The sequence below is a fragment of the Nansenia antarctica genome (genome assembly GCF_963989245.1).
Source record: "Nansenia antarctica genome assembly, chromosome: 7".
Classification (NCBI taxonomy): Eukaryota; Metazoa; Chordata; class Actinopteri; order Argentiniformes; family Microstomatidae; genus Nansenia; species Nansenia antarctica.
This window is the reverse complement of record NC_137677.1, coordinates 15918489-15932070: the sequence shown is the minus strand read 5'-3', so window position 1 is coordinate 15932070 and position 13582 is coordinate 15918489. Positions and strand designations below refer to the sequence as shown.

General features: G+C 47.9%; 1 protein-coding gene across 1 annotated transcript in view; it reads left to right on the top strand.

The window, feature by feature from the left end:
* Nucleotides 1-13582, top strand: part of LOC308162447 (scaffold attachment factor B2-like) — a gene marked incomplete at its 5' end in the record, with an annotated part of 23530 nt that continues 9948 nt past the window's right edge. The window contains 7 exons of the mRNA XM_080536599.1: nucleotides 1-17; nucleotides 97-143; nucleotides 974-1101; nucleotides 1383-1532; nucleotides 2246-2343; nucleotides 2719-2881; nucleotides 3275-3561. Coding sequence (XP_080392725.1) covers nucleotides 1-17; nucleotides 97-143; nucleotides 974-1101; nucleotides 1383-1532; nucleotides 2246-2343; nucleotides 2719-2881; nucleotides 3275-3561 — 890 coding nt within the window. The remainder of the gene's footprint in view (nucleotides 18-96; nucleotides 144-973; nucleotides 1102-1382; nucleotides 1533-2245; nucleotides 2344-2718; nucleotides 2882-3274; nucleotides 3562-13582) is intronic.

The following is a 13582-nucleotide window of genomic DNA, read 5'->3' as shown; positions in this document are numbered from 1 at the left end:
ATGAACGTCTGCATGGGGTAAGTATGAATCCCCACCATGAGAAGACCCCGTTCTTCTCACCTCCACATGTTCATTGTGTGTTCTCTTTGCCTTTAGTTCTGATGAGGAAAAAGGTATCAAACTGGAGTCATCAGATGAAAAGGGTGAGTTTGAATATTGATGTACACTAATCAGGGTATCCGCGGTGTCTTGAAAAGTATTAAAAGTTGATTTGGGGAAAATCAAGACCCTTAATTAAAAAGTCTTATCACGATTTTATGAGGTCTTGAATTTTGTAGGTGTCTTTCTGAATTAGACTCTGTCCAAAGAGTTTGACTCCTAATTTTTTTTAGTAAAAGTTCGAAAAAGAAATTATTAGTTTTATTAAAAAACAAAGATGAACCGGACATTCTGTTGTATGATAGTGGTCTAGTCTATTGCAAACTAAACCTGTTAAGTTAAAGGTGTCACTGATGTAAACGGTTACAGCTCGAAGTGGCGGTGAGGTCTGGAATAATATTGACACGGTCTTTAAAAAAGTCTTAGAAAGGTATTGAAATGAACCTCAAGATTCCTGTATACAGTATACCCTGAGTAGGTAACATAGACACGGCTGTTCTAGTGTCAACTGTCACTTAGATCCAACTGTCACTTTCAAATTAACCTCAAGATTCCTGTATCTAATACTTCAGACAGGGTGATGCTGAATCCTCAATGTTATCCACAAAGGCATTTTCCAAAAGACACATTTCAAAGCTTTACTGGGACATGTACAAACACAATAAATGTATCCCCTAGGGAGTCCTGTCCCTGGGACAATGACAGCAAGCTTTGTCACACGAATGGTCTTAACATCTAACTCCTACAAAGCTTTTGAAAACCGCCGTTTGTTGTTGTCTTGTTGTCTCATCTCATCCGTGTCTCTCTGTCGGTCTGTGTTGTTTTGTCGTCTTATCTCATCCGTGTCTCTCTGTCGGTCTGTTGTTGTAAGAAGCCTCAGCTGCTGCTGCTGCAGCTAGCGGGGGCAAAAACCTGTGGGTTAGCGGGTTAGCGGGTAACCTGTGGGTTAGCTCCACCACCACTGCGACTGATCTGATGACTCTCTTCAGCAAGTATGGCAAGGTCAGTGTCCTGGGAATTAAGCCCAAGTTATACTTCTGCGTGAAATCTACGCCGTAGGCTCACGCGCACCTCTCCAAAAATGTAACTACGTGGCAGTGCCTACGCAGACCGTAAGGCTTAGCCGCTCGTAAATTCGACGCAGACGTATAAATTGGGCTTTAGAACTGCTATAATGTGTGGAAATGTACATTCGTAGGTGTATAATTTGAAAGTATACCTTTTTTCTTACCTTTCCTTCATACATACATATCCCATAATTCTTCTCCCTGTTTCCACCTCAGGTTGTTGGGACGAAGGTTGTGACTAACGCCCGTAGCCCCGGCACCCGTTGCTATGGTTTCGTCACCATGTCCTCCACTGAGGAGGCCACCAAGTGTATCAGCCACCTGCACAGGACAGAGCTGCATGGCAGGATGATCTCTGTAGAGAGGGTGAGGCTCTAGTACCCTCTACACACAGACACACACACACACACACACACACACACACACACAGAAAGAAACAGACACACAGACAGACACAGAAAGAAACAGACACAGACAGACACAGACAGAAACACAAACAGACACAGACAGACAGACAGACAGACAGACAGACACACACACACACACACACACACACACACACACACACACACTCTCTCACACTCACAGACACACACACAGACAGACATTTGCACAGGACAGAGCCCCAAACAGGCACATCAGGGCATTCAAAGCAGGATATCTTCACTCACATAGTTTTACTGAATGTTTTTATGAATGTCTCTACTATTGACTAATGAAAACAACAAACCCACTGGATCGCTCTGTAAAATTCCCCTTCAAATAAATAGTAAATGGACTGCACTTGTATAGCGCCTTTTTTGCTGCTCCAAAGTGCTTTACAACGGCCTCTCATTCACCCATTCACACACACATTCACACAAGGCGCCGGCCCGCTCACTGGGAGCAATTTTGGGGTTCAGTGTCTTGCCCAAGGACACTTCGACATGTGGCCAGCCGGGGCTCGAACCGCTGATCTGCCAACCTTGTGATCATTAGACGGCGGCTCCTCTACCTCCTGCGCCACAGCCGCCCCATTGACAAACAGACGGACCGCTCTGAAGCTCTGTTTTACTAGCTTGTTTCTCTCTCTCTCCCAGGCCAAGAACGAGCCCGCGGGGAAGAAGCCCGCGGAGAAGACGGAGGTGAAGAAGTCTGGCGCTGACAGGAGACACTCCTCAGACTCCAAGTCAGAGAAGTAAGAGCTGCCAGCCAGCTGCATAACATGTCAAAAGTGTTGTCATGACTCATGTATGACGTCAGCTACCTTAGAATAGGACCGTGCTATTTAGGAGAAGAGGTGCTTACAAGACAGTGTCTAGAAAGTTGGTGTACATGTTGCCCTGGGCACAACCTAGTGGTTAAACATGATCATGGTGATTATTTTATTTATTTATTTGTTGACCAGGGACAGTTCTATATCGTGGAGCTCCGCCCCATAGGGGAGCTCTGCTCCTATTGGTTTACCCCGCTACCTAAAGTAGCAATTGACAGAATTTTTCGATGTCCGCGCCCGCCCTGGGGTGCTATAAAAGGGGCGTCCTCCGTTACCTCATTCTCCCAAAAATGTCAGCACGGGTTTACATCTGAGACTACAAGAAGGACGACTACAAGAGACTGGAGAACCCGCCAGACACTTCCCTTCAGCGATGGATCGTCCACCCCCGAAGCAGTTCCTCCAGAACTCCTGCTGCTGCGACTTCCTAGCAGCAGAGGACAAACACGACCTCTGCCACGTCTGCCTCGGCCCCCAACATGCCGAGGCGGCGTTGGTCGCCTCCCCCAGCTGCCTCCCCTGCTCTTTCCTTTCCGTCACGGCAAGGCAGAAGAGGATGGCCTGGTTTAAGGAGAGCATTCCCCTGGCGGACGCTATCTCGGGGATGCTATCCGACTCGGATAGCTCTGCCGATGATGCGTCCGGACAGGCCCCAGAGCGGCGTTCTGGGCAGGCACCTCCCCAAGTAGGGACGGGCCCGCCCGCTCAGCCGGCCCTGGCATCATGCCGCCCTCACCCAGCTGAGTGGTTGGTGTCGGTGTCAGGGTCAGAGAGCTCTGATGAGGGCGAGCGGCAGGTAGAGGCTCACGAGCTCCCCGCCCTCGCCCCCCCATCACTCCACCACGACTTCCAGGGCCTCCTGGAAGCTGCGGCGGGCGTGTTGGGGATTCCCCGTCCCGCCTCCCCTCCCCCAACGACTGCGTCCTTCTGGGAGAAGGACCTGTTTTACGGGAAGAGGGCAAAGCAACAGGGCCAGCCTCCTAACGCTGTCCTTCCGGGCTTAGATAAGTTCGTGGAGGACACGTGGGGAGAACCACTCGCAGGCAGGGCGCCGGTGAAGGCGTTCCTGCCCTTTACCAGAGTGGAGGGGCTCTCGGAGGGGATGACTGACGGCTCGAACCAGCGCTGGCGGCCTACTTGGTACCGGGGTCCTGGACGGTGCCTAAAAAACCTATGCTGCCCAACCAGCGTGACAGGTTCAACGCCACCCTGGTAGACAAAAGCTACGCTCTCGTGCGCAGGCATCGGCGGCGGCGAATAACATCGCTGTGTTTAACGCCGCCATTGCGAAAATCACCACAGACCGAACCAACGGTCTGTCTGCAGCGGAGGCGGAGCTTCTGAGCAAGCTCAGTGCCGCGACTATGTACCTGGCCCAGGGCGTCGCGGTTTGTGGGGGTCGCCTGATGGCAAACGCGGTGGTGCAGCAGCGACAAATGTGGCTGTCCCTCACCACCATGACCGGGGCGGACCGGATGGCCCTACTAAATGCTCCAATAGAGAGAAAAGGGCTATTCGGTCCCGCCATGGACACCATGACAAAGCGCCAAGAAGCACCTGGCCAGACACCTCCCCCTCCAGCGACCCGCCACCTCTTCTTCTTCCACCGTGGTGACGACTAGGCCGTCAACGGCTGCGAAACGGAGGGTTCGGCGTAATGCGGCACTGGCTCCACCTCTACCGACGGAGCCATACCCCACTCGGCCCCACCAGCCCCCGCCGCCGACCACTGAGAGGGCCCGCTACGGCCCCCCACGGCAGCGTGACCCCCCCACAGCATGGCGTGGGGGTAAACGCAAGAGGAATGCGTGACTGGCGGGGGGGTCGGTAATGACCCCACCACCGGTTTTCTCTTCATGGCTGCTACCTCATAAAGAGGCAAAAGAGGGAAAATCCCCACCTTACTTTTTCAGTAAAAGGGGATTTTCCATGTTATCTGCCAGAGCGGAGACCGACCTGCCTTGTCAGAGTGTGGTCGAATCGCTACCGGTTAGAAACAAAGCAGAGACTGGCCCAGCTTACCAGCGTGTGGCCAGCTCTCTGCCTAGCGGACTTACCCCTATCACGACACAAACGGGGTTAAACACCCCTGTCTGTAGCCGTATAGAGGGAACGTCATTTACAGGGTATCCGCGGTGTCTTGAAAAGTATTAAAAGTTGATAAATCAATTTATGGAAAATCAAGACCCTTAAGTATTAAAAAGTCTTATCACAGTGCCCCGCGGTGGTGTAGCGGTCTAAGCACTAGCCACTAGTGCAAGCTGCCCACCGGGGACTGGGATCGAATCCCGGTCTCGCCAGATCCGGATATGGCCGAGGCACACAGGGAGCGGCATATTGAGCGGCCGCTCCAGAGGGCGGTATAGGACTGTTTCCGGACAAGGATCCGTCGCGCAACAGCGCCCCCGGGGTGCCGGAATAACGGTGCTGGGCTCGAGGAGCCAGTCAGCTAGTCTGCCTGGCGATCTCCTCTGGGGCTGCCGGCCACGGGGTCGTGCGGCGGATCCTACGCAATAGGCAGGGGATAATTGGATGCTAGGTTGGGTTCAATTGGATACCAAATTGGGTGAAAAAGGGATAAAATTATTATTATTATTATTATTTTTTAATAAATAATAATCTTATCACGATTTTATGAGGTCTTGAATGTTGTTGGTATTTTTCTGAATTAGACTCTGTCCAAAGAGTTTGAGTCCTAAAATGTTTTAATAAAAGTTCGTGAATTTATTATTTTTTATTAAAAAACTAAGATTAACCGGAAATTCTGTTGTATGATGGTGGTCTAGTCTATTGCAAACTAAAACTGTTAAAGGTGTCACTGATGTAAACGGTTACAGCTCGAAGTGGCGGTGAGGTCTGGAAAAATATTGACAAGGTCTTTAAAAAGTCTTAGTGGCGGAGCGGTTATCTGATTTTTTTCTCGCGTGCACGCGCATAAAACGCGCACTGGCGCACTGGCGCTCAAAACAAAGACGTAGTTTCACCAAAAACTAGAGGGTGGCAACAATTATAATTTCTTAAATAGCGGTTAAGTCATTAAAGCCGAGCAGGTGATTTTATATAGAAGGTGATCAAATACCAATAGATCCTACAGCTGCAGCGGAACATGCGGAACGCGCATTACACACACACACACACAGAAAGATCAATACGAAGTAGGCCGACATGAGAGTACACGCACAAAACCGGCTAACGTTACTCATTAACTGTTTACACAAGTAAAATCACAGTGTGACAGTCAGATGGAGCATTCGGTAAACAACAACAGCAAGGTAATGCTATCAGTTGAGTTAAAGAAAACCAACTCTTACCTTTGAGGACACCAACATGAGCCCTGCTTGCTTACCCGTACCTCTGCCGTTCTGTTCGTGGTGATTTTAGAGGCAATAGATTATTTTTGCCCCGCGCATATTGCTATGAATAGTTCGACGCTAGGTGCTTGCACGTTAGGTGTGAGAATGCTTGGTTAACCCATTAGCGGGAACATTATTTGTTTCACAAAATAGGCTGATTTCATTGACCATGAACATCAGAGACATACATTACGAATGTTCATTTAAAATACTCTATACTGAGCACTGGTATAAGAACATGAACCAGAGAACAGCAGTGTTATGTACGACAGTATATCATTGCAGCACTTTGTTGCACTTTACCACGTCCGTTAGAGCTTTACGACCTGTGTGTGTGTGTTGTCAGAATGAATGGCACTTGACAGTAAACGGAGCTCAGTTTGTATACCTGTGTGGATCTACATTTATTAGCATAACACAAACATAATAAGTAGGGCTGCAACAACGAATCGATGAAATCGATAATGAAATTTGTTGGCGACAAATTCCATTATCGATTCGTCGGGTCTTGTTCCATAACAAACCTACTTCCTGTTGACGCACGCCACGCTGTCTTGCGATGTAGGCATCGCGAATCATAGCGAATCATAGCGCTACCTATGGCCGGAAAGGGCAGGACCTATGACCGGAACCGGAAAAGTGGGAAAATCCGGTACCTACACCGGCGCGGCGGCTACATTTAAATCATGCTACTCAAAAGCCTTGAGAGTGAATCTGTCTGCTGTCTGCTGTCAGGACATGTTAGTGAGTTAGCTAGCAGGGTTAGCTCGCTGCTGCCGTTAGCTGACTGTCACTACGCTGCTCGTCCAGCTGTAGTCTGCGTAGCTGTGCTGAGAACCAGAGCACTAACTATGTTTCTATAGAGGAGGGTTACAGCTAACTTCCTGTTTTATTATATAAGTACTGCTGGGCTCAGCCCTTCCATGGTCTCCTGCTCTCCATGCAAATGCGTTAGTGTGAGTTCTGGCGAGGCGTCAGCTAAATGACTGTAATGTAATGCGATAGCCAGTGAGTGTTTGCTCGCATTCATGAATTCAATATTGCATGACAAGTGTATTTAGCTAGCTGGCTAACGTCAGTGGTAGAGCAGAGGTGATGAGCTAAAGGCTAGCTAGTGGTAGCCTACCAAGCTACCCGTGAGTTAGAGTGAGGCACTGACTGTAGCCTAGCCTATTGTATGGAGTGAGAGGACACATTGCATTGTTTTGGAGCATATCTGTTATATAAAAACATTAGTGTCTTGTCTGTAGCCTATATTGCACTTTGGGTTACTGACCTTTACATTAAGCAAAGTTATTACCTAAAACAATGCATGTATTGAGCTAGAGTTCAATTACTTTATTGAAACAATCTACCGCCATAGTCATAAGCCTGTTGTTAAACCTATTTGATGTAGCAAAGCCTTTTTTATTTATATTATTTATAATTTTTTATTAATACTTATTCATTTTGCACATGTATATGTATAGGCCTGGCTGATTTAGAAAACATAAAATAAAATTTGCAAAAGAAATCATTTTTTTTCTTGTATCCTATTAATCGATTAATCGAAAAAATAATCGGCAGATTAATCGATTATCAAAACAATCGTTAGTTGCAGCCCTAATAATAAGCAGTAAATGCAATAACCCACAGTCGTCGCTGATGATGTTGCATTTTCGATTAGGATACGGGATTAAATGGACCGGCGTGTGTCCCGCTAAATTCGGACCAACCACAAAACTGTTTTGAAAGCGCGTCGCCTCGCGCCGCGCGCCTGTTGAGAGGATTCAGTCTCGATTGCAGTGCGAACACAAACGACAAGGTTAATTGCAACATTGTAACATATTGTAAATAACTACGCCCTAAATCGTAACGAAATGTTGGTCTGGAAGCGGCCGAAATCTAGCTTCAATCTGCTTTTTTTCTGTTCTCCGGTCATAATAACTCGCTGCCTTTCTGCGCAGCCTGAATCAAAGTGGACTGTCTGAATCAATTAGTGGCGGAGGAAATTCATTCGTGGCGACCCGCCACGAATAAATGCATATAGAGGAAACACTGGGCATTGTTACACAAAACAAACACTCTTTACAGACGGCAACCCATCCCTTTCGAAATGACCCCACCTTGGGCTGTGCCACCTCCTCGGTGTGCAGCGGCGGCTGGGGTCATACAGAAATTCAAACTTTTTCTGTCGACTGCACCACAACAGACGGCCCAGCCGCTGTCGTTGCGTTATGCAGAATGGCTAGAAGGGGCAGGTGTTCTGTCGGGCTGGCTAGACAGGACATTGAGGAGGGGATATGCACTACAGTTCATTCAGCCTCCTCCGCCCTTCAGGGGCGTGAGAGAGACTGTTTTATCCTGCCCGATAAAAACGTGTGCGCTCCAGGAGGAGGTTACGAATCTTCTAACAAAGGGCGCAGTGACAATGGTTCCAAGGGACCGTTGGGACATGGGGTGGTACTCCCCGTATTTCCTTGTCCCAAAGAAATCGGGAGGTATGAGACCCATACTAGATTTAAGGGTCCTCAACGAGAGAGTGGCGAAACGCCCCTTTCGTATGTTGACGACGAGGCGCCTCCTGTCTTGTATACAGAAGGGCGACTACGGAATCAGCATAGACCTGAAGGATGCGTATTTTCATGTGCCAATCACAGAGAGGCACAGGAAATTTCTAAGTTTTGCCTTCCAAGGGAAGGTTTACGAGTACACGCGCCTGCCCTTCGGGTACGCGCTTGCTCCTCGGACTTTCTCCAAATGCGTACAGACAGCGCTCGAACCACTGAGGCGAAACGGGATACGCATCTTAGCATATCTCGACGACCTACTGGTCTTGGCCCAATGCCCAAATCGAGCCATTCGGGACGCAACCTCACTGGTGCAGCACCTCATTCAGTTGGGTTTAGCTGTCAACTGGACAAAGAGTGCTCCGTGGCCGGCTCAACAGTTTTCCTATCTAGGCATTCAGTTGGATACTGCCAAGATGAGGGCCAGTTTGTCAGCACCACGGAGAGCGACACTGATGTCAGCTCTCCGGGTGTGTCAAGTGACAAATACAATCACCGCTTTATCAATGATGTCCTTACTAGGACTGATGTCTGCAGCCCATGTAGTGGTCCCCTTAGGCCTATTACACATGCGCAGACTGCAGAGGTGGTTCGCACGACTGCGACTGGATCCAGTGAGACACCGTCGCAAGTTGATTGTAATACCGAGATCGGTCAAAACCGACCTGAGCTACTGGAGAGACCCGCGCGTCATCGCGCGCGGAGTCGCCATGTGCAGACCGGCATCCCACTCCCCAGTCTTCACGGACGCGTCGCTGACTGGGTGGGGAGTGTGTCAGGCAGGTTCGGTGGCAGGAAGATGGGGACCGTTGGAAACGCGTCACATCAACCTGCTGGAACTCGAGGCGGTCAAGTTAACGCTACTTCATTTTGCCCCGGTGTTAAAGGATCTGGACGTGTTAGTCAGATCCGACAACAGGACAACAGTAGCATACATCAATCGACAAGGGGGAGTACGCTCAGCGTCACTTCATCGCCTAGCGACAGATGTATGGCTGTGGGCTGTCACACACCTGAGTTCGCTAAAAGCTCTCCACATTCCAGGTCTGCTCAACGAAGGAGCAGATCTGTTATCACGGGGAGGCCCGAGGGACGACGACTGGAGGTTAGCACCCTCCATTGTGTCTCTGATTTGGGCACGGTTCGGGCAAGCAGAAGTGGATCTGTTTGCGTCACGAACGAATGCGCAGTGTCGCCTTTGGTTCTCCCTGCGCGAACAGGACAACCCGCCATTGGGAGTCGATGCATTCGCACACCCGTGGCCGAGGGTCCTGTTATACGCGTTCCCACCCCTGATATCTATCCTCCCACTGTTGGCACGAGTGAGATCAGAGAGGCTAGAGTTAATTCTTGTAGCCCCAGACCGCCCCGGAGCCCCGTGGTTTCCGGAACTGATGGAGATGTTGGTAGAGGGCCCATGGCCCATACCTCATCGACAAGATGCACTCTCTCAAGCCAGAGGCTTGGTGAGGGGGCCACCTGTGATGGGACTTGTTAGAACGCAGGGGTCTGACAGACGCGGTCATTCAGACCATTCAAAGTGCGCGCGCGCAATCCACTGCAAAGGGATATGCGGCACGCTGGCGAGTGTTTACACAGTGGTGTGAGGGACAGGATGTTGACCCAGTCTGCTGTCGGGTCGAAACGTTCTTGTGCTTCTTACAGTCGTTGTTTGACAAGGGATTGGCGGCGGGAACTATTAAAGTTTACGCGGCTGCCATCTCAGCTTGCCATGAGGGTTTTGCGACAACGACACTGTTCAGTCATTCGCTGGTTAAGCGTTTTTTGACTGGAGTGTATAGGCTTAGACGCCCTCATAGGACACTAATGCCAAAATGGGACCTGTCGATTGTGCTAGAGCAGGGGTCGGGAACCTTTTTGACTGGGAGAGCCATAAAAGCCAAATATTTCTAAATGTATTTCATTGAGAGCCATATAACATATTAACATTAACATATAATAAATTAAATATGTCTTACTTTTAATGCGATTTCTGGTGCTGCATGGTTTTGCTGATGTCCTTGTAGTCTGGTTCATACGTGGTGAGGTTGAGCTTCATGCAGGCGTTGAGGCTTCCATCAGTTAAACGTGAGCGTAGGTTGGTCTTAATGTTCCTTATATGCGAGAATGACTGCTCACATACATATGTAGAGCCAAACATGGTCAATACGGCAATACTAACACGCTGCATTGTGTGGTATGTCACAGGAAGCTCGTTCCAAGTTTTCAGAATCAGCTGGTCTTCAGGTTGAAGTTTTTTCATTTCTGTCCACTTGTGTTCCCTCGCCAGCTCTGCTCGCTGTCGCGCAAGACTTTCCAACTCTCCATTAAGTGTCTTGAACTTACTCATCCACATGTCTGATGCCTTCAGGTCAGCAACTTCCAGCTCAAAGTCTCCCATAGAGACCCCAGGGATGCATGTCAGGTCGATTTTGTCCACTGCACACTCATGTGGATGAGTGATGAACTTGAAAAGACCAGTGCGCGCACGAAATTCTCCAAAACGTGCTTTGAATGACTGCAGGAGATTGGACGTAAAGCCAGCTAGCTGCTGGAGATCCAGATGTTGAGTGGAGTCACTTGCTAAGCATGCATCTCTAAATTGTTGCAGTGTTACAAAGTGCAGAAGACGACCTGTTTCAATGTCCCTGAGAAAGACTTCCAGCTTGCTTTCAAATGCAAACACTGCTTGTTGAAGGGATGAGATTGTATTTCCAATACCTTGCATTTTCACATTGAGCTGGTTCAGATGGCCTGTTATGTCCACGAGATAGTGAAACTGCAGGAGCCAGTCAGTGTTGTCTAGCTCAGGATGCTTGACGCCTTGACGGCTGAGCACCTTTCCCCTTGACAACCAACGCACGTTGCTGTGTAAAAGCAGACTGGGATAATGATTCCCAACTTCTTCTAACAGAGCTTTAAACTGGCGATCATTTAAAGCTCGGGCAACAATGAAGTTGACCACTCGAATGACCAGCGACATCACCTCACCTAGCTCCTGGCCACACGTCTGAGCGCAAAGCGCCTCCTGGTGCAGGATGCAATGAAAACTTAGGATGGCTCTCTTTTCATGTTCACGGAGAAGCGCTACAAATCCTTTGTTCTTCCCCAACATACAGGGTGCACCATCAGTACAGACAGAAATACGTTTATCCATCAGCAGTTTTTTTTCTTTAGCAAACTCCATGAAAGACGTGAATAAATCCTCTCCTCTGGTTGTCCCTTTCATTGGCAAAACAGCCAAGCTTTCCTCACGCAGTGTGTCACCTGCAGCATACCTGGCAAATATACTGAACTGAGATAGATGGCTAACATCTGTTGACTCATCTAACGCGAGAGAAAAGTATGTCCCGGCGTTTATGTCCTTAATTTGTGTTTCCTCAACTTGATTTGCCATCATGATGGCAATCGTGAACAGTTCTTGCTGACAGAGGCATGTCTTTTATTCGTTTGATTATCTTGTCTTTATTTGGGAAGTCATCAAACAGTTCATTGGCCACATCAAGCATGAATGTTTTGGCATACTCGCCATCTGTGAATGGCTTTCCATTCCTGACTATTTCCAAAGCACCCGCAAAGCTAGCGGAATTCCCGTCACCTTGCTTGGTCCACCCACGCAGTTGCTGTTGACTCGTCTGCACTCTCCGCTGTAGCTCCTCGCATGCCTTTTTCCTGCTGTCCCCCGCTGGATATTTCGATGCAAATGAAGCATGATGCGTATCGAAGTGCCGCTTTATATTTGACCGTTTCATCGATGCAATTTTATCATTGCATATTAGACATACCGCAGATCCTGCGATCTCCACAAATGCAAATTCCTCTGTCCACGCAGCCTGGAATGCACGGTAATCATCGTCTTTTTTTCTTTTTGCCATCTTTCTCGTTACAAGGGTTGAAGCGTATAAGTTGGTTCACTAGTTCACTATCTGATCAAATTGTTTTTTATTTATTCACCTTTACAACGACCTCTGACACTCTCGCGAGACATTGGTTCCCGACCCGACCCACGGGTCACGGGTCATGGGTCCCGTGAAGAGTCCCGTGAAATTTAACTTCAAAACTAATTTCTGTTTACTTTAAAATGACACAGTATTATTACGCAATATCACAAGTATTTTAAAATCAGTTCCAAACGAAAAGAAAAAAAATTCATATTTTTTTTTTTTTTTTTTTTTTTTTTTACTTTTCAACCCAATTGTCTGGGAGCCATATGCCGTCACCGGAAGAGCCATATATGGCTCGCGAGCCATAGGTTCCCGACCGCTGTGCTAGAGGCTCTGTGCGTGCCCCCATTCGAACCCATTGACACTGTGTCGTTGCGTTTATTGTCTCAAGACGAGTCTACTCCTCGCCTTGACTACGGCTAAGCGAGTGAGTGATTTATGCGCTCTCTCGACACGGGCAGATTGTTTGATCATATCTGGTAGGGGTGTAACGGATCACCTAACTCACGGATCGGATCGTGTCACGGTTTTTGAGTCACGGATCGGATCATTTTTCAGATCAACACAAAACATTTTTGTTTTTATAAAAACTGCTTTTTCCTTGAATTCTGTAAAAACACCACTTTTACTATGTGACAAAAACCAACAACATTCAAGATGTCAAAACTGGTCATATATATATATATATATATATATATACATACATATATACATATATATATAATATATATATATAACATATTCTACACTCAAACATTACATAATTATACTGAAATACACTCAATTTAAATGATAGGAGAGAGGGAGGAGGCGCCTGGTTGCAGCAGTGAATCACTGGGCTCTTTAAAGCAGATGAATAAACATGTTTTATGCCACTTTTAACTAAATAATAAAGTGAACCCTTATTTTGAACATGGTATGAAAAAAATGCCTACATTATCAGAAGTTGTCGAGCTACCTTTTTCGTGCCTCCCGTCATAGTTGACAGAGAAGCCAAAGTGCTCCCATACATGGGATTTAAATGACGAGGGAGCCATTTCCAGTTCTTCTCCGCCGAACAACGTAACATGATACACTTGGCCCGCGTTCGTAAATTCGCTTTGAGAGTGCCGGAGCGCACACTGGGTCCGACGTCATAAAGGGACCAAGTAATTTGATTGGACAAGAGGCGTTCCTTGAACGCTGATCAGATTCCAGAGCGGATTTACGAACGCAGCCTTGTTGTTGTGGATTCCCAGTTTCACGTGTAGTGAGCAAACAACGGATTCTTTTTCTTTCGCATTATCAACTAGGGCTGCAACGATTAGTCGAGTAG